This window comes from Bidens hawaiensis, unplaced genomic scaffold (assembly GCF_021521415.1).
Source record: "Bidens hawaiensis isolate Kalapana, Puna unplaced genomic scaffold, B.hawaiensis_p1.1 tig00001597_1, whole genome shotgun sequence".
Classification (NCBI taxonomy): Eukaryota; Viridiplantae; Streptophyta; class Magnoliopsida; order Asterales; family Asteraceae; genus Bidens; species Bidens hawaiensis.
Window position 1 is genome coordinate 3,598,958 of NW_027491092.1, and position 25,763 is coordinate 3,624,720.

At 36.5% G+C, this 25,763-nt stretch overlaps 1 protein-coding gene across 2 annotated transcripts; it reads left to right on the forward strand.

Annotated features, from left to right (window-relative positions):
* Positions 1-5,521: 5,521 nt before the first annotated feature.
* Positions 5,522-6,888, forward strand: LOC143590029 (transcription factor TCP13-like). 2 transcript variants are annotated; one of them, XM_077070637.1, is made up of 2 exons: positions 5,522-5,649; positions 5,886-6,888. In XM_077070637.1, exon 2 carries the CDS (start codon positions 5,928-5,930, stop codon positions 6,849-6,851), a length of 924 nt encoding a protein of 307 aa, XP_076926752.1. In that variant the 5' UTR covers positions 5,522-5,649; positions 5,886-5,927; the 3' UTR covers positions 6,852-6,888. The 2 variants fall into 2 exon arrangements, with proteins under 2 accessions (XP_076926752.1, XP_076926745.1); XM_077070630.1 differs by having other exon boundaries at positions 5,522-5,645; positions 5,867-6,888.
* Positions 6,889-25,763: the final 18,875 nt, after the last annotated feature.

Here is a 25,763-nt window from a genome sequence, read left to right on the forward strand (position 1 = left end):
GTCCCACAGTCGAACTGTCACCCTATCCAAACACCAACGGTGGTAGGCATCTGACTGCTGCAAGTTCAGTACTATCTGCTGTAACGTCGATAAGCACTGGGTCACGTCCCTCCTCTCCTGGTTAATGTTAGCTATGTCTATCGAGTGGTCTATCACACGGTCAATCAGGACAACCATCCAAGAATTGTTTCCTACGTTTGGGAGGTCAGCGCGAGGGGTAGGTATACTCAACGAACGGGAAGATGAAGTATCTGCCCTAGGACGTGAAGGTCCTCCCCGGTAGTGGGTAGATCTGAACGGAATCGAGGTAGGGTCAATCGGGGTTACCCGAATACGAGCAGTCTGTCGGACTCGCGCAGTAGCTGAAGTCGTCGGCGACAGGTGAATAGGTGGAGTGGGTGATCTAGCTACTCTAGCAGGTGAATGGTACTGACTGTTAACTTCGTTTTGATCTCTGCGTGGTGACCTGGGTGGATAACTATCGCATCTGTAGCCAGACAGATTAGGCACATTTCTGGGTAGCTCTCTACAAATAACCTCTTCTTCCACCTCTTCCTCATCCTCCTCCGGTTCTTCTTCTAGGTCCTCCTCCTCTGGATCCTCCTCCTCAGCAGAGATTACCGGTTCTTCTTCCGGTACGTAGTCGTTATTCCATGACATGACTCTGCACAAAGATTAGTTATAAGAATAATATCTATTGGTAGCGCTAACTATTGTCGGGGAGATTAATTAATTAAACCAAATTTAATATTAATTATATTAGAATATAATATTAGTTTTATTAAAACTTTAATTTTAATTATTATTAGAATTAATACTGAATATAAATGATTAAAATATTCATAATAAAATTTACCGTCATCAACAGTATCGTATCGTATACGTATTTATACACCTAGATTCAGATAAGCACGTATGTGTTTTACATATATATATATATATATATATATATATATATATATATATATACAATTACACATTACCTTTTATACACATATGTTACCATTTTTACCTAACCACACGTTTCGCTACTACTCCCCGAATTCCCTCGTACAAGCAAATCGGTTATTCTGTTCCGGACCACAATAACTCACTTGCCCTACAAGTTCATCCCGGCATCCATCAGTATATAATATTAATTTATTATTTAATTATTTTCCGAGAGTTAATCGAGCCTACGGTTATATTTTAGGTACCCTAAGGGATAACCTAATCCTTTATAACCAATGGCTCTTATACCAACTTCTGTCACACCTCGACTAGCACAATGCGGAAGCGTAAAACAGGAATGTAACAGACATTCTGGTATCAACTACATTGTTTATAAAGAAACATTACAAACTAATTTACATTGTATTACATTTCATTGTTCTATCATTGTTTTACAGTCTAGGTGATACAAACAAAACTAGTTCGTTAACTATAACGATCTTACTACTAGCACCCTTGTTTCTATTCACATAGCATCAACCACACACCTTGGGCAAGTAACAGATCACCAAATCATTCCGATTTAGGTACACCTGAAAAGCAGTTTAAAACGGGTCAACTACTAGAGTTGGTGAGTTTCACGAGTTTCAAGAAAACAATTATGAATATTCACAAGTTAACACTTGTAATCATGATATAAGTATGTATGTATGTAAATGATGTAATTATGATAAGCTACAGTGAAGCCTTGACTGTTTGTGCTGCGTGCATCCATTTCCCACGCCCAATCAACCACTGTGGCCCCCTTTCCGCCCATAATATGCCCCAAGTAGCTATGTCTAACACTACATAGCGTGTTGTATAATTATGGTCATGTGCAAACGGGGTGAAGTCTCAGCAACACATGCCGGCTCCGTTTGGGTTTGTCAAACCAATAGTACTATTCACAAGCCATCGGTTCGAAGTTAATCACTGTGTTAGTGGGGACTTTCGGGTGTTAGCACTTAGATAATTTACATCAATACATGTTTCAGGTATGTATATGTAATCAAACATGCTTTTCACCCAAAAGTTCGTAAAACAGTTTATAAGTGGGGTCATGAAACTCACTGTTTAGTAGATAATCAGTAGCACGTCGGTTCGAGGTTTGTGTAACTTGTAATCACGGTTTCCTATAATCAATATTATAATAATATTAATATTTTAATATTATTATAATCTCAATACTAAACTTGGCTGTATAACTAATCTGGGTATAGTTGGAATGCCCAGAAAGTGACAATAGGCTTAGGTTGTGATGTTGTTCAATGTCTAGTACTTAAAACCGAACTTGGCTCAGATTCCCGTTTTCCCAGCTGGGCCAAGTTGTTCGTTTACGCGATCAGAAAACAGATATGGGGAAATAAGCTTGGGTAAATGTGTTGGTTAATAAAATGATTATGTTATCTTGGTTAGCTTGGAATCTTATAAAAAGGTCTACCACGTATTTTATGTTACATTTCCCCTTTTATAAGTATGAGATTTTGGTTAAAAAATTTAGACCAAGCATAGTCAAACCTGTTGGGGGTAAATTTTGATCCAAAACGCCGGAAACATGCTGGGTATTTTAAGGTTCAAAAAGTGTCCCAGCGTTTTGTAAAAAACATTTGATGAGGATGATGATAGGGCCAAGATTGTAAACCAACCAATAGGAAATAAGGTGGTGGGCGTTTCCCCCACCAACACGACGAAGAAATCAAGGGCACAAAACTTCACATTCTTGAACGTGACCATTTTAAAAACTATATAATTTTCATATCCTCTTCTCTCAAATAGTATTGCTACCTAAAGCATATCTTTGACTAGCCATCACACAATATAAATGTTATGCATTAATTTGGTTTCTTGAAACAACCTAATATAATGGACTTCACACATTAAACATTCGTAGGTTGTTCGATCTGTTTCCAACATTTGATTTCATAGGTACGAAAATAGGTATTTTCCACGACCAAATACATAACAGAAAACAAAAGTTCTCACTAACTCATGATCTTTTCCAAATGCATAAATTCTCACAACTCCAAAAAGAAAAAACGAAAAATTGGCAGCAAGTTTTGGGCTAACTCTTTAAAGAAAAGTCATGTACGTACAAATCTTTAGATTCGGTCATAGATTGTTTCACTAACTAATTGATAGAGGCCATACAGCAAAGACTCTCTCTTTGCAGCTTCTAATCATTAGATAAGGTCAGATATACGAAGCCAAATTAAAATCAACTTCTTATCTCTCTTACTATAAATACAAGTATCATCCATTTCATATTATATATATCGTTCATCTATGCACTTATACACATGCAAAGACACTAATAAACTTCCAAACAACTTCTGGGTGTCAAACTTTATTTATTACTTACATTGCGTAGATATAGGCGTGCATATATAATATATATATCAAGAGAGAGAGAGAGAGAGAGAGAGAGAGAGTTAAATAAGGTGCATGCAAATTATCTTTGTGGAAAGAAAGAAAACAGATGTGGTCCATTGCTAGCTTGGTGCATGTTTTAAAGAAGAGAAGAAGAAGATAGACAAAGCAATTTGGTCCCTCGTCCATAATTTTAAAGGGTACTCTCTCTCTTCCTACTGTTGCTTTCATACACCTCAAGAGTACTCCCTTCTTTTGTAACTATTATCTTCGTACCCAAAATCCATAAATAACTTTGAGTTAATCATCAAATTGACTTCTCATCTCTTCATTTATTGCTCTTTGTTGATAAGTTACTAGCCAGAGTAACATAACTCATCTTTTTCAAATGGATTAAAAGTAAGAGATCGTAATATAGCAAGTTTAATGTAAAATATTATTTTTTTAACGGCTAACTTATAGACCATTTAATCTTACGCCTAGGGCTAGCAAAATAGATTTTATCGTGTTTAACAGGTTATGGACGATGTGATAAACGCAATTATCAAACATAAATACAACTCATTAACTACTTTATCTCTCATGCCAATATATAACATAACATGTTTCATTTACCAAGAATAAAAAATGATGAAGTCTAACCTATTAATTTTAATTACTTTCAAAAATATATAAAATTACATACTGTGGTTTTTATTAAAATGCCTTAAACAGAAACCTGTTTTGCCAGCATGCAACATTCTACACCTTTGTACAGCATAGAACTAGTACAACAATATGCTACAATCTCTTCGGTAATTGTTAATTGCTTTTACAATCACATCGTTACATATGTAGGAATGTTCAATGTAACCAAGAACTACCATAGGCATACCTTTAATATATTGTTAAAATTTTAAGTGCCTAAAACTGTAAAATATTAAATTACTTTACCTCTCTAGTTAATTAACGTTTCTACCTTCTCTTTCTTTTCTACGTAACATGTTACGTACACACGTAACAATGTCTCTTAATATATAGTTACATTAGAAATGAAGATATAATGAATTTCAACCATAGAGTGCCAACAAATTTTGTACCATGTGATCTACAAATTGAATAAAAAATTCTATGGCTTTTGTAACTGCCGATAAAGCACTACCCACAACTTTTCAATATGTGCAGAATGGCCCCCAATAAATTATTATTATGCTGTTTCTTTAACTGTTTTATCCTACCCTAGAACCACTTTCATTCTTTTGTGAAAGAACGCCGCTTGACCTCAACAAGAGAATATTTGGTATCTTCTTAATCATCTGCCCAAACCGTAACTTCAACTTACCTACCGACTGAATTATTGATCAAAATAAATTAGATGTATCATAGTTAATCATGCCTCTTTTTAGTACACACAATGAAGATTTTATTGTCAATTCCTTTCATTATAGTTTTAGTCCGTATTTTGTTATCGGTGTTATAATGGATATTTCTTTGATAACATGATTAGAGATGGTCAAAAAAACCGGTTGGGGAACCGGTTTGCCGGTTTAAACCGGAAACCGGTTTTTACGAAAACCGGTTTTTTAAAAACCGGTTTGACCGGTTTACAAACCGCCGGTTCGTATTTCGGTTACAAGTTTTAGATCCAAAACCGGTTAACGAACCGGTTAATGGAAAAACCGGTTTTTTTTAAAACCGGTTATTATGAAAAAAACCGGTTATTAACCGGTTATTTTAAAAAAAAAACCGGTTAACCGGTTATTAACCGGTTCTAACCGGTTTCTAAACCGGTCCTAACCGGTTAGACCGGTTAGGGTTTTGACATACAAAAACCGGTTATTAACCGGTCCGGTTATTAACCGAACCGGTTTTTTTCCGGGCCAAAAAAAACCGGTCAGGTTAATAACCGAACCGGTTTTTTTAAAAAAACCGATTTGTGCACCTCTAAACATGATCGTGTGCGAAGAAAAATAATCTTCGATAAGATCTTGACAGCTATAGATGATGTTGATGAAAGGTACGGCACGTGGAAGACTACGAGTCATTATTCTTTACTGAAAACTTTCTTTCCTTGGCCATGATTGGTTGCGTTCCAACATTTTCAAGATCTCGTTACTCATTTTTTTCATGATACACCACTAAAATATGGTCTCTACAGCTAGGTTTTCTCTTTTACGCAAGTGCTAGTGATGTTTTAGATTTTTTTTCGCTCTAGATTTGGCTAATTTGCTTAAAAAAAACTTGTTATTGACTAGAACAACAATCTAGTGAAGTACTAATTCAGAAAAGTAGCCGATTTGTTGTTAACCGTACCTGAAACTTGTATCCAGGTAAGTTTCTTTTTGTGTATACTTGATTCAAGTACTTTTCTTGTGGCAATTTATGCATATTATCAGTTTCAATTTATTATTCCATGTGTATTTGCAAGAACAATCAATAAGTTAAAAGCCATCGAGTACCCATGGTACTTGATATGCTGAGCACTTGATATTTTATCCTATTTAAGTTCCAAATAAGTTTCAAAATTTATGAACCTGCTCTACTTTCACAGATTTCCTTGCACCAGAAAGATCTGAAGCAAATCTAGAAGTAGCTTTTGCCTCAAGTTAATTATGAGCCAAGATGGTGCTAATGATGGAACGAAGATCGTTATTAAACCCAACCTGACAACATCATCTTGGTCTAGATTGAAAGATCCAAGAGTTGTTCGAGTTTCAAGAGCTTTTGGTGGGAAAGATCGACATAGTAAAGTTTGTACAGTTCGAGGGTTAAGAGACCGGAGGGTGAGGCTTTCGGTTCCAACCGCTATCCAATTATACGATCTTCAAGACCGGTTAGGACTAAGCCAACCTAGTAAAGTTGTGGATTGGTTACTAGATGCAGCCAAAAATGAAATTGATGAGCTTCCTCCTCTTCAAATCCCACCAGGGAGCTTTGGACAAAATTTCCAAACATTACTAAATGGTTCTTCAGAAAGAGCAGAAGGTGCTAAAACGAGTGCTAGTGGTCTTAACTGGGAGGATTATTGGAACCCAGATAGATCTAAAGTGGTTGCAAGACAAACTAGTGGAAACTACGAAGAACATGATCATGAGGACGCAAGAAACAAACAAGAACATCATGGTACATTTGTTCAATCTAATAATTTCTTAAACAACGTTGTCTCCAACGGTTCTTTACTCAAATGGGATCCTTCTAATCTGTCATTATCCCAGTTTGGGAGTTACGGATCAGTGGCTCCTAATCAACACGACGGTGGTGTTCATAACTTCAATATCAACATGGCGGTACCTTCAATCATGTATCCTCCCCCACCAACAGAAACACAATCGTATTTCCCTCCGCATAATCATAACTCTGGTCAGTTTGATCCAAAACAACTAAATTTCCAAATGTTGAGTTCTTCTTCAAGTTCTAATTTCGTACCTCCTCTATATACAATAAACCAAGGGATGCGACCATTTCATTTGAGCATGAACCCTAAGTTTTTTTCTTCACAAGATAATGGTGGACATGAACCAAACAAATTACAGTAAAACTGGGTAAAGTATAAGAAGAATGATGTTCTTGAGTGTTTATTGTCTCGATAACGATAACAATAAAGTAAACCTTGAGTTTAATTGTTAGCAATTTGGGATTTTAGGTGCTGTTTTTGATTCATCATGTTAATTGTTAAATATAGTTTTTCTTATGTATAGTTACATATATAATTTAAATATTGATATATAGAATAAGTTTGAACCAGTTCATCCCATTAGATCTTTAAGGTGTAACACAGCAACATTGTTGCAAATGCACTTTATTTTTTTTTTTCGTTAAACCCCTTGTAACGATTGGCTTCACACTCTTTTGCAAAACTTGTAATTTGCATTTAGTAGATCTTTGATTCATTTTGTTGTACAATTCTTTTGCAAAATTGTATAAGATATACTACAATTTGTAAAATAAAGCATTGTAAGGAATAAAACAACAAAATACGATACATAATTTCGATTTTTTTTGAAAGGGGGCCTAAATGACAAGGATTAATCACTTGGGGGGCTGGAAAAATATTTACTTCAAAAGAGGGGTTGCCTCCATTTGTAATGACTGAGAGTTTTAAAAATATAGGGGTGTCGGAGTTAAGTCAGAGAATGTAAGAACTCCCCGCCATTCTTAATGGTGGGGATTGCAAAAGTATCTCCCCTCCCTTCCTAACAGAGGGGAGTCTAGAAAAGTTATCTTCCCTCCATTTGTAACGGCGGGGAGTCTAAAAATGTTTTTTTTATACAAAAGTTTTGGGTACTGATGCTACTTTAAAGTTTGAAGTTCTGCAAAACTATTTTGTAATATTGTTTTTAAATTTCAGCCATCAAAATCTTGAACCACCTGCTTTGAAGATAGATATATCTCATGTATGAACCTCATTTTAAAACATCGTTTCATGCGTTGCAAAGTACTCACGTAAAAGAAAGTAGTCAAGAAAAAAAGTTAGTTAAAAAAATCACGTGTGGCGACTAAAGAAATACACACGAAGTTTACAAAAAACTGTTTTGTAATATTGTTTTTAAATTTTCAGCTTTTAAAATCATGAGCCATGAACAAAAGTTTTGGGTACTGATGCTACTTTAAAATTTGAAGTTCTGCAAAACTATTTTGTAATATTGTTTTTAAATTTCAACCATCAAAATCTTGAACCACCTGCTTTGAAGATAGATATATCTCATATATGAACCTCATTTTAAAATATCATTTCATGCATTGCAAAGTACTCACGCAAAAGAAATTAGTCAAGAAAAAAAGTTAGTTAAGAAAATCACGTGTGGCGACTAAAGAAATACACACGAAGCTTACAAAAAACTGTTTTGTAATATTGTTTTTAAATTTTCAGCTTTTAAAATCTTGAGCCATGAACTTTTGTAAGATTAATTTAAATTTAAATTAAAAAGATTCTCCCCTCCTTTTGCAAACTTCTTGCTGTTACAAATGGAGAGGAGATAATTTTCCAGACTCCCCTCCGTTAGAAAGGGAGGGGAGATACTTTTGTAGTCCCCGGGCCGGGAATTCTTACATTCTCTGACATAACTCCAACACCCCTATATTTTTAAAACTTCCCGTCGTTACAAATGGAGGCAACCTCCCTTTTGAAAAAAAATATTTTTCCAGCCCCCAAGTGATTAATCCTTGTAATTTAGCCCTCCTTTCAAAAAAAATTCCATAATTTCGCATTTTCAAATTCACGGTTTGTTTAAACACTAAAAAAGCGAGTGACTTTCATAGAAAGAATACACCCCAAACCATCAATGACGGGTAGGTCTTATCGATCCATAGTCCATCGTTGATACTCCTTCGAAATCAGAGCATGGATGTGATGATTTCTGCGGATTTTTGATGAGATACCAAGGTATCACTGATAGGACTATCAACAATTGATTAACCAACCATCATTAAGTATCTGCAACCTTATACCTTTTTTTTTGTCCTTACAGATTAAAATCGGACGTTTACCTACGCATTATTGACATGACTTTTTCATACAGTTTCTTTAAAATTTTATTAGCAGGCGTCCTCTCAATACTCTGGCAATATTGTTCATTTTTAGTTTAAAAATGGTAATATCTAACCTATAATTTTGGGAACTAAAAGTATATTATCTAACATAAGAGTGTAATAATTTTGTTGGAGATTATCTCGTGATTTAAATGTATTATGAGGTAACTAGAGTTAGTCTTGGTTTCAGAATATGTCTAAGTATATAATTGATTAATTTATAGAAATTTTACAACATAATAAATGTAAATTGAACATTTATGTGACATATTGAAAACTTCAAGCTACCTTACTAACTTTAAAAGTTAAGGGGCTATTTAGTCAATAAAGTTCAAAGTCCATGATTAGAAGTAAAAATATATAAAAAGATAGAACGCATTGTCCTTAATACAAGCAGGAAAAACCCAAAATTTAATATAGGTATATCTCAGGCTAGGAAAAGGGTTGCGGGTGCCAAATATATATAGTTTGGGGTTTTTGGTTGAGAGGAATCCGAAAATGAAGCTTAGCGTGCCTGTTGGGCTTTGCCCGATGGTCCACTAAAGGTGATTTAAGGACAAATTGAGATGCTAACATGTGTAGGTGACTCATTCGTTGACAGCGGACCGTCACACTTTTCCCCAATGGTCTGTCGGGCAAAACACTGATTACTGAAACCCCCAACAGTCCGCCAGAGGTCCAGAACTTAATGTATAAATAGTGGGCACTGGATTCCGGTTGTAGCAATCGGTTCCAGTTGTAGCAATCATGTAGGTCTTTTGAAAATATCTTACACTAGTTTTTGGATCAATCCGGGTTGTATGCTAGCGGAAATCACTTAAAACCGAGCTAGATCTCGAGTCCTGTGTGTTTGAATTATTTACTAAATAACGTAAGTTAGAGAGTTGCTGGATGGATAAGATGGGGAGAGGAGAGAGAAAGAGAGAGAAAGAGAGGAACACTTTCGAAAGAGTTAGCTAGCATGGGCATGCTTCTACTATGTATAGTCACAACATACATTAAACAAAACGAAAGTATAACATACAAATGATAATTAGCTAACAAATACAAAAGACTTATAACAAATTAATGGGTTCTACAATATACCTTTAGTGTTTAGTATTGTTAGTTGTTTTCGTCTTTAGTCAGCCTCATACTCAAAAGTATCGGGGTGATCGATTAGTTGATTTTCAACAATGTAGCGAATAAACTTGTTGAACTTCTCAACTATTCGATCGGTGCTACCTCGAGCTGGATCTTCAAGCGTTTATTGAGGAAGCTTATACAACTTCATGATGTCCACCTCACCGAACCCCATCAACTCATGCTCGTCAAAGAAACGAAAGGATTACATCTATTTGCAGTACACAACTGTTGGAGGTTAACGTCTATCATTAGAGTCTTGTATTTGGTTTTGTTGTATTAGAAATATGATATGTTGGAATAGTATTGCAGACCAGCGCATAAGTTACCTAGGGTCCGCATAAGTTATGCGGCACATAACTTATGTCCATAGGTCACTTTGTAATGTCTATAAATAGTTCACAACTTATGCATTGGGATAGGTACTTTTGTTGGTTTCTATAGAGAGAAAATGTATTCTAGAGAGAGTGTGTGCATTGATATTGTCAAATCATCTTGTACTTATTATTCAAGTTAATGAAATGAACTTTAAAGTTACTTTTGGGTTTTCTACCTTGATAGATTCCACACTTCAAGGTTAAAGCCAATAACACATTGTGATCCTGCATCAGTGTCAACACCTATCAAATGGTATCTGAATAAACACAAGCTTCTTTGAAGATTGAAGTTATTTCTACATATCTAAATATTTCACCTTCAAATTTCTACAAAACTCTCACAATATGTATCATACATGTTCGTGGTAAACCCTATCGAAAATCAAGCCAAATTTTCAAGGAAATCATTGCCAAAATTTCAAAAGTTGTCAAGATCAGCTTTGGGCGCATATGTTTCTTGAGTGCATATGTCTATTTTCACCGTATATCTTTTACAAAGCATAAGTCCTAGACTTATACGCTGCGTTAGTTGAAACTTATACGCTGGACTTTTTTTGTTGACTTCAAACTTATGTGTTTGACTTTCTTCGACCATCCAAACTTATCCGTTGACTAGCTTTGACCAAGAATTACATGTTGCCCAAATTTTGACCAAGACTTGTACTTTGAACAATAGTTTAACCTAATTTCAAACATGGAAAATCTCAATGCGTTTGTATCTCAGCCATCAACATTGCTACAAAATTTGAATCTCGAGAACGAGATGGGGACATCAAACAAACCCCCAAAGCTGCTGAAGATGGAAGATTACCCTCGTGGGTAGACAAGTTTTAGACTTACGTGCAAGCATTAAACTACGAAACCTGGACTGCTATTGAAGAAGAGTATATAATCCCTAAAACCGAGAACGGTAGCAACTATCGTTTATCCAAATTGAAGATAGGGAGAAACCGTTGTTCTTAAGGGAGAAGAAAATGGTGAACCTATTCCATCAAGCCATCAAAGCCGAGATCTTTCAACTATTACAACAAAATGGATCATGCGACTCGATCTGGCAAGCTCTATAGAACAAGGATAGAGGAAAACCGGATATGAGAAATAGCAAGATGGCATTGCTGAAGAAAGAGTTTGATATCTTTACCCAAGTCAAAGGAGAAGCGTTTGCTCAACTGATTGAACGTTTTTACCATCTTGTTAACGAGATGACGGGAATGGGTATTGACAAGCTGGAATATAAATACATTGATAAATTGGCTGAGGCACTTCCTGAGGAGTGGGGCACATTCATAATGATTCAAAAGTCCAATCTTGTTACTTACATATGCATGTTTGAACCTTGCTCTCTTTATTGAAAAACTGGAAGCTCAAGAATTGGAGTTGAGGAAGAAGCAGAAAATGAAGAGTTCAGTGGTTTCCCAAGACATTGGTCTTTATTACAAGAGCTCTCAATCAGTTGTTACCCCAAGTCCTAAGATACACATAGCTTTTTATACTGAAAACACTGGACATGCTTTTGTGGGAAACATACCTTCTGCACCTCAATACAGCAGCAGTTACTCTAACACCATTCCAACAAACCAAGCACCTCCCAGCTCTCAACAACAAGACCCTGATGTTTTACAGTGCAATATTGCTGTGAACATCAAAATTGCTAGTGGGATGACTCCAGAAAATGTAGATGAAAACATGGGCTTCTTAGGGTTTGTGTTGGAGTCCTATGAATGTCTAATTGCAGGCAGGATTTGGAACTACAACATGACCAAAGAAGACTATGATCAAATAGACCCAAAAGAGATGGAGATGATTGACATCCACCGGTGCATGGCAAGTGTGATTAGAAGGTTACAACATTTTAAAGAAATTAATGGGAAAAATGTTCTAGAGGGGTCACCATCAAATCTAGGGTTTGACAAGTCAAAAGTAAGATGCTTCAGGTGCAAAGAAAAGGGTCATTTCAAACGAGAATGCACAAGCAAAGAAGTTAGGAAAAGGCATATTGATGCTTTAATCTCACAAACCAAAGCCTGCCATGCATCTAAGGAGGCAGATGAGGGTTTTAACTGGAACACTGTATTCCAAGAAAATGTGGCTGAAATTGTGGATCAAGTTAATGAGGTTACTGAAGCTGAAGAGGAGGTTAAAGTGGTTTTTGATGAAGAGGTTGAGGTAAAAGTGTTCAATGGTGTTGATGAAATCAAAACTGAGGAAAAGACTAAGGTTAAACATGTTAATGAGGTAGCTAAGGAGGTTAATGATCAAGATGAAGAACTCATGGAAAAGATTACACTTGACTTCATGGAGAAGACTAAAGTGAAAGATGCTGCTGATGAATTAGAGGATGATCTGCCTCATACATATGACATGATTCATTCTGTTCCCTCTGATTTTTTCCATACCAGGTTTCCTGCTGATATTATTGAAAGTTTTGCAGGATGGTTTAATGGCGAGGAGGTTTCTCATGGTACAATTGAATTAGGGGAGGATGACGAGGATGAGCAAATTGAGGAGTCACAGCAAGTGGAGGTAAACAAAAAGCAAGCTGAAGATGCTCAAATTGATGGTTTGGTTGAGGACATTACTGGTATGGAATCTGAGGTTTCAAGTGAGGAGTTTTTACACACAGAACAAGCATTCATGGCAAATCAGGTAACTCCTTCGTCTTATTTGTGTGAAATTGTGAGCTACCTTGTGAGTAGTGTGAATTTAAAAGTTTAGAGTTAAAACAGATTAAAAAAAATTATGACACTGCCTTGCTTGATCTTAAGTATATAAAAGAAGCTTATGATAAACTACAAGTGTGTGAGAAAAAGCTGTGGGAGAAAATCCTACAGGATGAGAAAACCATTAGAATGCTAAAACACACTGTAGAAGATAAATAGATTGCAATTAACAAACATGTCGATAAGAATGCAGCTCACTTGAGTTTCAAACTATCAAGATTGAGACTGAATGAGTAAACTTGAAAATCACAAGTTACTCGCCAACATCGTATGTTCTGGACCACAACATTCCTAAGTCCTTACCTTGTGAAAAGAAATCTAAGGATGATATGGTTGAGCCAAGGAAACCTGATGTGCGTTATCATGTTATGCCGCCTCCAATATGGAATTCTCACATTCCTAAGAAACCCGATGGGTTTGAGAAGGCGTTGAACGTGGAGATTTATATTCCAGTTCAAGAGTCCACATCTAGGTTATATTAATCTGTAGATGTGAAGTTTGAGAAAACCGTTTACAACTCCGAGTGTGATAGTGATACCGGAGTAAAAATGGCAGAAACTGTCTTAACCAAGAAACCTATTAAGGTTAAACTTTCAGACAGTGAGGGTTGTGATAACACTGTGAGATTTGCCAAAACAAGTTTCTATCACAAACGACAAACTCATGGAGTTAACAAACCCAAGGAATTCGAGAAATTGTGTTAGTCAAAGGGATAACTTCAGAATCATAAAAAGAGGCCATTTTCCGTAAACAATCTAATCAAGAATTTTTTTAAAGAAAAGGCCGAACGTGAACGTGCTGAAGCACCTCCGGTAAACAAATCTGTTGACTGGAGGAGATGCTTCAACCGTAATGAGGTGGGGTATGTATTTTATGCAAGTCCTAAACGATTGAATCACACCCATACTCACCATCCGAAGTTAGTTCCCAAGTAACCTGTAATCTCTCAGTTTGTTGACAACAAGGTGAATATTTCAAGATACGAGCCGGTTAGGATCTTGAAAAGAAAAGATGATGTTAATGTAAAAAGTATTTTCGAGAAGGGTGAAAGTTCTAAAAACAAGAACCCAACTTTTTATATTAAAAAGAAATCATCCGGTCAAAACTGGGTGGCTAAACCGAGTGTTTCGAATACCAAGCCACCTGGTTATGACGATGATATGAAATTTGTTTATGATACATTAAGCAATGTTTCTACATGCGATCTACTTTCAAGTGAATCAGAAACAGATAATGTGTTTTGTATAAAATCAAACAACCCAAGACCAAGAAGGCTTGAGTTTCCTCGTTTCACTAATCCATTAACTATATGTGTAGGGGCTTCCAAGATCTCACGATTCAAGGTGGATTATGGATAGCGGAGCCTCAAGGCACATGACGGGTACCCTCCATTTACTCGAAAACATCAAATGTATTCGAGGAGGTCATGTCGGATTTGCTGGAAACCAAGGAGGACAGATAGTCAGAGAGGGAACACTGTCAAATGGAAAAGTCATGTTTGACAAGGTGAACTACATCACCGAGTTGGAGAACAATTTATTGAGCACATCACAAATCTGTGATAAGAGCTTCTCGACGCACTTCACGAAGAAAGAGGGCATGATCTTGAAACCTGGTTTCAAGATTCCAGATGAGTGGATATTGATGTGAGCTCCTCGAGAGAATGACTTATATTTTCTCAACATGAGCACTGCGTCTACTTCATCGTCGAATGCTCAATGTTTCATTACCAGAGCATCCGAGAAGAAGTCTATCTTATGGCCTAGGAGAATGGGACACATCAATGTGAGGAAGATGAACCATTTGGTTCACAATGAGTTGGTCGATGGGGTTAATGTAAAGAAGTTCCACTTGGACGAGGATTGTATTGAGTTCAAGAAAGGGAAACAGACGAAGAAGCCAAATCCAATGAAAATGGTTAACACCATTAACTTGCCTTTCGAGCTTCTACATATGGAACTCTTCGGTCCGGTGAATGTCTAAAGTATCACTGGGGAACTCTATTTCCTAGTGGTTACTAATGACTATTCAAGATTCTCATGGGTAATATTCTTGGACATAAAGGATGAGACCTTTGACAACCTTATGATCCTGTATAAGAAGTTGGAAACTTTGTACAAGCGGCTAATCTGAAGAATCTGAAGCGACAATGGGACATAGTTTAAGAACAATAAGATGTTAGAGTATTGTAATGAACGAGGGATTCCTCATGAATTCAGGGCACCCTACAGTCCATAACAGAACGAGGTAGCTGAACGAAAGAATGAGACACTGATTGAAACTGCTCGAACCATGCTTGCTGAATCAAAGTAACCTATTAGCTTTTGGACCGAAGCTATGTCGTCAGCATGTTAAGCTCTTAACTGCGTTTTCATAGTCAAAAGAAACGAGGAAACTTGCTTCGAGTTGCTTAAACGACGCAAACCTAACATGAAGTGGCTCGAACCTTTTCGGTCTTCCTGCATTGTTCTTGATCCAGAGGGAACATTTGGTCCTAAGTCGGTAGAGGGTTTCTTCTTGTGGTGTGCTAGTCCGTTACGACGAGTGTATCTTCCAAGTCAACATCAGATTATACAAGTTCAGCACGTTGACTGTCAATGATAGATATTCTACTCCAACCTAACGACCTGGTGATGCGTGGTTGTTCAACTATGACATTCTCTGGAAAAGTTAAACTTCTAGAGGAGGTTATTTCTAAAGAATTTGTTTCTATTTTATATCAACAACAGCTTGGTGAAGATCTAGTCGGCAATTCATCACCCGAAACTTCATTATTTTCTGATTGTCAAGATGTTCATGATTCCATTATACCTGATGCTGTACCTGGGACAACTCCTATCTTTGATGATGATGGTGAAACTTTTGAGGAACTTATTGAAGCCATATCTCCGAGTTCCACTGAAGTGATTATTGAAGAGAATCTGACAAATATCCAACGTAATGTGATCCTATCTACCGATGTCATACCGAGGACTGTGTCATATCATCCAGAAGAAAATATCATTGGTGACTTAAACATGGGGGTTCATAGAAGACGTCAGATTGATCAAAGCCTCTGGTTTTCTATACCAAAGTATCACCGGTGCATAATCGATTTTCCTTTAAATGTTTTATATCTCATATCAAGCCGAAAACTTATAAAGAGGCGTTAACCGAGGAGAGTTGGGTTAATACCATGCAAGAAGAATTGCAGCTGTTTGAGAAACTTGGTGTGGAAACTTGTCGACTTGCCAGAAAACAAAAAGAGAATCAACACAAAATGGGTATTGAAGTGCAAGCGCAACGAAAACGGGATTATTGTCAGAAACAAAGCTCGACTTGTTGTTCTCGGATTCAACCAGAGAGAAGGAATCGACTACAATGAAGTGTATACACCGGTTGCAAGACTAGAAGCTATTCGAATCTTCCTAGCCTTCACTTCCTGGAAAGGATTCAAAGTCTACCAGTTAGATGTTAAGTCTGCTTTTCTCTACGGGAGACTTAGTGAATAAGTCTACGTGGACAACCACCGGGGTTTTTGTGACAACCGCCACCTTCAGGTTAATATCCATAGATATCCTAAACGTGCTTTCATTTCATAAGTATCTATTTGGCATAATTTTCATTATTGAGGTCTTATGAAGAATGGGAATGTGATACACATCATTAACTCACGTTTATTAATTTTCAGAATTACCGACATACTTACCGTTTTACCGAACTAATAAGCGCGTTGGTGAACAATATAAATTGTCTTCGGAAATATAGTCCAATGATTCATAACACTAAACTAAGATGTTACATATTTCAACTATAAATACTATTGTATGACCAATGAAAAGGTATTCTCATATGTGAAAAGGTATATTTAAAACCGACATGGTCTAAGTTAAACATGATTAGAGATAAAACCATTTGGCTTGTTAAAAAACTTAACCACTTTATGTATAAAGCAAGAACTAAACCAAAATCTAAAATTTATAACTATTTAATCAAACTAACACATTTTCACTGACATAACTAATCCCTAATTCCTAACTAGATACAAAACAAATCCCAAACCACCTCCCATCCCCATTCACATTCACCCAAGGGGACCCCTCTCCTTTGCCTTGTCTTTCACCCAACAACCCCAACGCCTTGTTCCTTATATCCCAACACATCTCAACTTTATCACCACACTTTGCTAGCATTTCAAGTAACTTCTCTCTTCCTCTCTTGGAGATGGTTTCATACCCATCCACCATCTTTCTTGTTTATCTTTAAGAATAAATCAAGAAACAAGCACAAATTTTCAAGAACAACAAGCCTACAAATACTAGAGATGGTGATTCAAGTGTAAGGAAGCTAGAATGGTGTTAGGAGCTAAAATTTCTTCTCTTCTCATTATTTTTATTACCTCCTCTATCCTTTGCCTAGGTTGTAAGACCCCTAACCCCGAGAATCCTACAGTTGTTAATCACATCCACAATTTCACAAAAATTTAAAACCAGACAATTCATTTTATTTTAAAACAAATTCAGAGTAAATAACAGCGGAAATATTAAAAATCCCAAACATGGGTACAAGTGCCCAAAATCAAATTTCAATGTATTTAGTAATAATTGAAAGGAACAATGTTCATTAATAAAACTTTCTGACTAGATATGCCTTCAACCGTTCCAGTAGCCTCGAGCACGTCCAAGTGGTAAGCATCCTCCTCCTAACCTGAAACTCACACTAACATACACACAAAGTCAGCTTGAGCTGAGTGAGTTCCAAGTTTTAATAATTGACATTTATAATAATCATTCCAAGAGTTTTAAAATAAAATGGGATACGAACAGTTAGGCCATCATCAACAATAAGTAATCATATTTATATATATAATTATATCCCTATAAACATCATCCAAGTAATAACATCAGGGTCGAGCACACGTACAACCCAAACACGTAACATTCCATCCGATGGTGATCATGCCACACGAGCCTCCCCTTTACGGGCTTTCCAGGGCCTGCCACAGGATTTTAGAACCTGAGTAGTATAGTTTGGCCAGACCAAGATCATCATCCATCCGTATGCAAACACAAAGTAGGCATACGCAAACATCCTTAGTCTATAACGACTAATTAACATCACCAATTATTGGCCATAAAGTAACGCATGTATAAACACGCGTATATATATATATATATATATATATATATATATATATATATATATATCATCCCAAATTTTATCATCATGAAAGTAAGTCTATGGTCATAAAGTAACACCTGCATACACATTCATAAATATCATCTCATGACATGCTATGAAACGAGTAAGCCTATATCCTTGAGTCTAGGCCATAAGTAATGTCTATAACCTTATGGAATATATGACCATACACTAGCCTCAAATATCCTAAGGCATAGAATATAATTCACACATATTTTCATGAACCCACAAACAAAAGTAAGGCCATGTAATACCATCCAATTAGTTTAAACGAGTAAAGTCGGGTAAAGTTGTAATATGGTGTGTATGCTAGTTGAAAACATGAAAAGAGTAAAAAGGGGCATCATGAACTCACCTGACACGAGGCACACAATCACAACGGGCTAGAGGACCTTTAAGTACGCCCACAACTCAAAAGCATGTCGGATTATGAACAACAATTACTAACGGTATCGAATCGACTCGTTTATCCTACAAGGTGTTCTAACATGGTTTGGTCTATCTAACGCCTCGACCTTGCCAAATTCATTTAAAACAGCCCCCGGGGCCTTGAATTAACCAAAACCATCCTTAGGTAAACCCGAGAGTAGAGAATTCCCAAGTTATCCCCGGAAGTGCGATGTGAGACTAATATGCTCGCTTAAGAGTTGTTTAGGCAGTTAACATCCAACTCAGCCCCGTGTGGACCCAAATTGATAAATTCACAGCCAACAAGTCCACACACGCTGCACGAGTTGAATGGGTCGGTAACTTGCAAGCACTACGCACCAACTATTTAACAAACGACGAATTCGCGTTGTACCGACCCGTTTGAGTAACCGACAACCAATTCAGCCCCAAAACTTTTAAAAATCATTTTCCAACAGCCCATACATCAAACCAAAGCTATCCGAACTGAATTGGTCATTAATTACTTCAACTCTCGTGCTAAACGCAACAATTCCCTATTCTAGACAACCGAATGCTATCTTTCAAGCTACAACTAGTTGGCCGAACAAACGAGCACCAATGCATATGATTTTAAAGTATGTTATGTGGGACATACCTAGGAAGTTTTTGGTGCAAAAACCTTAGCCGAAACAGCCCCAAAACTGCCCAATTGGACAGCCACCCGGTAAGCCTAAAACAAGTGGTTTAACGACGAATAAACGAGCCATAAGGATGAATTAAGGTGAAAAAGAGTTGTAGAAATTTAGTACCGACCTGGAATTGAAATTTGGAAGGCTGGACGGTGGTTGATTGCACGCAAAACGAGGAGGGGGAGGGGTGATGGGGGCGCCGATCGTACCAAGGGGATAGGGTTAGGGTTTTATTTTTTTTTTTATTATAATATAAAAAAAATGTTACATTCTAGCCCTTCTAAGTTGAGAGTTGTGACACTTGGATGAAAGTTAAGAAATTCAACTTATGGGAACGACTAGGAGGTCCCCGAAGATTCAGGACGAGTCCCGATAGAAAATAGAATCATACAAGGCATAAGTATCTTTTCTTTTCTCAACGAAATTTTACGGGCGTTACATAGGTGAGTTTTTACACCATAATATTTCATTCTCTGGTTAATATACAAGTCCTGAAAGCCTGTATAATGGATCACCCAAATATGTTACACAAAGGTTTTTTTTCTAACAAATCACTTCTTATAAATACGAACACATCTCACATATTCAGCCGTAAGGTGAAATGAGATATGGATATTAAGACCCAAAGTATGTTATATATAAAGTTAAATATTTTTATAAATCCACAACCAAAAGATAAAACCATAGCACACCTAGGAATCATGTAAAAGTGGATTGAATGGGATATCTAAAGAGAGACAGTAGCTGGCAGATTTTAAAAGTTGATTGGCAAGGTCACAACTCGGTCTATACTTGATCAAAAAAGTCATGATTTTTTGAGTCTACAATAAACTACTACGAGTCTAGTTTCCAACCAAACTGGTTTCATACAATTTGGACGAGTTTTGATATCCCAAACGGACTTTACAAAAAACACGTTTCAAAACTGTCATTTTGTTTACAGATTTGAGTTTTACTCATGGACACATAACTCATTCATATCAAGTCCAAATGAAATGATTCTTTTCGCAAGTGGTACCTTTATGTCTTAGATTTAAAATTTATACTTACACTCTTCATGAAAATAAGATTAGGTCAGTCAAATAATGGTTTTCCCACAGACTATAAATGAATTTCGTTGTACGACCATTGTCTATTAATAAATATGTTTGGACCCCTTAAACACCTCCAAAAGTTATGTATCATAGTTTTCTAGAAACGTAATACATGTGAGAGTATGTTATAAAAATTTCAGGTCAAAACAAGGTCGTTTTATACAAGAAAATTGGGTCACTTCGCAACCCAAAATCAATAAAGGACCAGTCAAGAATTTAACAACATATAAAGTGTCAGATACTAGCTCTAGGTCAAAGCTTGTGCGAGAACTTATGAACTAATAATGGCACTCTTAATACATATATAACCTTATATATATTGATCCAAAACTTAAATATACGATTAAACACATAAACGAATCACCAACGGTTCATCAGGATATACATTAACAATAAACGCATACACCATCGAGTCTAACATGTTTGGTGGACTTTATACAAGATCAACTTGTAAGTTGATGCTGTACTATGGGATTCTAAGTAACCGTAATTGATTAGGTGGCGGTTAGGAGAAGTCCCACGCTTGTTTTCAATAGTTGCTAGCTATCTCGGTTGGAAACTCAAAGGTGAGTTTCACGGCCCTTTTACTTTCAAACAATTTACAAAATGGGGGAGAAACATACAAATACTGGTTTTTATACGTTAATATCGCCTGGATATGAAAGTCCCCTTTATCACTTATTAATAACCATTAGCTTGTATTAGCCTAAGATTCTGTGGATAGTACTATTGGGATTGACGCCCCCAGTCATGGTTAGTCGCACTAAATACCGATCCGCATGGTCGAATGACTGCATAGTGTCTACTCGCTTACTCGTGAGGTACGAGTGAGGGGTGAAACACCTGTGTCTTGGTTTGGTTATGCCTCATGTAGTTCATATATATCGTATTCTTTGCTAGCTTACGATGGGTCAAACGTTTACTTTTTTATATTTAACGTATACATGAAACGCTTTCGAACGAAAAGGTTTTACAAACTTTTAAACGCTAAAACCTGTAAACTCACCAACATTACGTTGAAATTTTAAAGTATGTTTTTTAGGTACTTAAGGTATAAGCGCTCATGTGGAAATTGTCCTAGGATAACATGCACACAAGTGTCGGATACACATTTTTGAGGATTTTACTTGTATAACACAAGTTATGGGTCATATGGGCAAAATCTTAGAAACAATATCTTTTATTAAAAGTTTTGAGAGTTAAACGCAGATTTTGAGATGTAAACTTTGAATTTTAACCATGTATCCAATTTGTGTGTTTGTGTTTGCGATAATCATATGCTTTGACAACCATGTTCGTCGCCTCTTGCGATTCCGCTGTGGTGGGGTGTGACAGATTGGTATTAGGAGAGTCAAGGTTTAAAAATTTAAAATAAGAGTGTTTAGGTTAGGTTAAGTTTATATAGACCGCTTTTTTGCTCATCAAGTTTTTGGCGCCGTTGCCGGGGATACTTAGGCGATAGCGAAACTAGCTTTTATTAATACACTTGATTGATTACTTGGTCTTATTTGTGTGTCTAATTGTTAGTGTCTAATAGGTCTTATAGAGTCTTTTTAGTGTGTCTAGTAATTTTTGTAAAAGTTCTTTTTAATTATTTTATATGATATATATTTTTTGTTTTGTTATATATATATTTAAAATTTTTAAATATTATTATTATTTATATATTTAAAAATATATAAATATATATTATGGAGCATTACTATAGGAACCACCAGCATGGATACAATTATAGTCATCGGGATCGTTTTAGGGAAGTTTGGGTGAGATATGTGGTGGATCACATTGGTCACATGATTACTATTATTCACAAAGGGGTCGCACATATGAGTATGAAGATCACCGACCTTACTCGCAATCGTATGAGCCGGAATGCCAATCACCATCTATACGTGAATGCGCCAAATTCACAGATGAGTTGTTGCAAAAATGTTTAAATAGTTGTGATCGTTGGGATCTAGAGCAAAGTAGAATTAGAAATGAGCAACATATAATGGAATTTGATGAAGTAGTTAGAAAAATGAATGTGAATTTCAGGGTATTGAGCGACTAGTTGGCCGAAGATTGAGAGGAGCGTTTAACTAGTAGTACAGAGCAAATTGTTTGTGAGCCAGAACACTCCCCGGAATCGGAGACCATAATGGACGATGAAGTCCCACCTCCAATTCAGCAGAGCGTTGGCTATGTTGGCTCAGATTATCGGTATTACACGCTTTGGTACTGTGGGCCCGAACCCATTAATGTTGATTTTTGGGGTGATTAGGAGATAGAGGTAGTAGAGTTACCTAATAACACCATGGTTGAAATTGAAGAGGGTGATGAGTTGATGGAAAACGACATGGAGGAGGAGCACATACCTTCCTGGGAGCTGGAATTTGGTGATGAGTCATTAGATTTGCCCACTCCGCGTTGTGAAGAAGATTAGTTTGACCCACTTGGTGATTTAAAACGTCTCGAAGATTTACTGTATAACGAGCCAAGTGTGGGGATCGAGAAGGAGCCTTGTGAGGAGAGTCGTGAGGATGTAAGTGATTCAGTTCCTATGGCATTACACATCGAATCTGATAAACCAAAACATGAACCGTATTCAATTTTTATTCGGGACGTGTCGAGGTTTGAAAAATTGGCTAGAAGAGAAAGGATAACGAGGCTCAGGGAACGAATTCTTCATAGGAAATTTCCATACCCACCTAACTTCACCGAATCATTATGTAGGGATGACCACCTCTTGGATTACATGCAGTTCGGTCCTGAAAAATTCAAGAGTTGGTGGGCCGAGTTGAATTCATATCTTTGGGCCCATGAGAGCTTTGTAGTTGGTGTCTTACTAACCATGTGTAAGAGAAGAGTGTTGAGGAGTACAGATGGAAGGAGGATAAAGGAGAAGCCTCCTGATTGAGGTTTTCGAAGCTAGTCCAGCTAAAGACTTTCTATAAATTTAGCGCTTCCCGGGACGCAACCCGGTAGTATGTTTTTATTTTTATTTTTTATTTGTGGGGTTCCTTGCTTTCTTGTGCTGGTCGTTTCTTGGTTTGCTTTCAGGTTGCTCTGGGATGTTATTGATGGTTTGAGGATTGATTCAAGTGTGGGGATGTCGTTCCCGCTAGCTTATGGATTGCCGCGTTCGTTCGTGAGAGACGATACTATTGGCATTTGCTTTTGTTCACGTTCAAAGTGGAGGGCACAGGACACGACTCGTGAGGCAATATCGTCATATTTACTAGGGAAGTGTGTTCCATTTTCTTTATTTTTTTATTTCTCCTTTATTTTTGTCCTTTTCTTATCTCACATTGTGGACAATGTGAAATTTAATTGTGGGGATCGGAAATTGACGTTTTTAGGTAGTAAAAAAAAGTACAAAAATATATAAATAAAAAAAGAAAAAAAATTAAAAACTAAAATAAAAAAATAAAAGAAAATATTAAAAAAAGTCTCTTGAAATAAATGTTTTGCAAAATAATAGAAAATGATAGAAAAATTGGGGATTGATTTTTAAAACTACTAATATATATGAGATAAAAAATATAGAAAGCGTACTTAATTTGTGATGTGTCGGTAGGCCCAACTAGCTTTGAAAAGTTTCCCCTGATTATTATTAATATACTTAATACTCATAAACCCTGTGGGTTCTCATCTTGAGGGGGGATAGTGAAACTGAAAATTCGATAAGGTATAGCGAGTATTACCGATTTACCGTAATCTTAATACCTTGAGGTGGTGAGAATTACATGCACTTAAAATTAGCACGTCACTCTGTTTTATGAAATTAAATAACGAGTGGTGGCGCCTCGCTATGTACAAATTTTATATGAGCTCAGAAAATTGTTATATATTTAGGTAAAAGATGCCTAAGAGCACAAAGTTTTATTGCACAAACATTTCAGATATGCAAATATTTAGAAAGCAAAAGTGAATGAGGCCAAATGCCAAAGAAGCATTCACTAAAAAAAAATCAAATCAAAAGTTAGAAAAAGAGGCCAAAAGGCACATACTAGATGGGGCTGAGAGCTTACATGTTACCAAGGGGATGGTGACTATGAGGACACACCATTGGGGCTCTAAGGTTTTTAGTCAATAAATATATTTAGGAAATACTAAGGGTGGAGACCTGCGACCGTCATATACTGGGTTGCAGCTCGGGTGACCTCACTAGACCTTTCATCCATACAAATTCCACCTAATTGCATTTTCTTCTTACCACTAAAGGGTTTTTAGCTTATGGTGATAGGTTGAACCTGTCTGCTTCAACCCTGTTTATATTGTCTTGATTATGCTTGAGATGAGGGTAAGCAGATCTGTAACTCCTTAGGTGTGAGAACCCATAGGTTTATTGTTATCACTTGAACTAAATCATTAAAAATGATGGGGGGGGGGGCTTGATAGGCTAGTGGCTGGGTTTAAGTGGACAACAATATCGGCAATCGCAGTTTTTGCGTTTATCTATTATTAATTAAGGTAACCTAAATGTTTTGAAAATCAGTGTCCGATTATGATTCCATTGCAAATAGCTTTTTCAGGGACGAAAAAGATTTAAGTGTGGGGATATTTGATATGGGTTAAAATATATAAATATATCCTATACTTTTAGATATTTTTGAGCCAAGTTTTTATTGAATATTATTAATATTTGGTTCATATGTGAGTTTAATGGTTTCATGAGACAACGAGCTAAAATGGAGTACTTTAATTATATTGAGACCAACGAATGAATAAGTCGTGCATAATTTTTGTATTTAGCTCTTTAAGTTTACTAGTAAGAAAGTGGGTACTTTAAGCATGTTTTTTTTTTAATTTCATGTTATGGTGCATTAAAGATACATAATGGAAGCTTTATGTTGTAACGCCCCGAATCCTCGTAAACGTCGTTGTTCAGTGCGCGTATTAAAGTGGTCATACGAAACTATTAATGAAAATTACTTTAAGAACTAAATAAATATAAAAGGAAAACTGAGGGGGCTATTGTGAAAATTTAAAGTTATTCCCTTTTGGGATAATGTGTTCTTGTGATGAAGGCCCAAGTGGAGATTTCTTAACCGACAACAACAATATGAAGTTTTTATTCTTTGGAGACCTGACGGGGTGGGAGCAATTAACGAGACAGCAGCCCAAACATTATCCTTTTTGAGGCACTTATCATAAATAATTTTTTTTCTTCGGCCCAGGGGATTGGAGGAAAGGAAGTGGCAGCCGCCACTTAGAAGAACTTTATTCTTGATTGTTTTTGTTATTCGGAAGTCACACAAAGGGAGACAGAAGTCAAAAGGCAAATAGTGAGGTGTTCGGGCAAAACTACTCATTTAAACACGGTTTGATTGGTTTAACTTTATTATTTGTTTATTATGAATT

What these genes read in the sequence shown, in the direction of transcription:
- LOC143590029 (XM_077070637.1), top strand. Translation starts at nt 5,928, where the DNA reads ATGAGCCAAGATGGTGCTAATGATGGAACGAAGATCGTTATTAAACCC.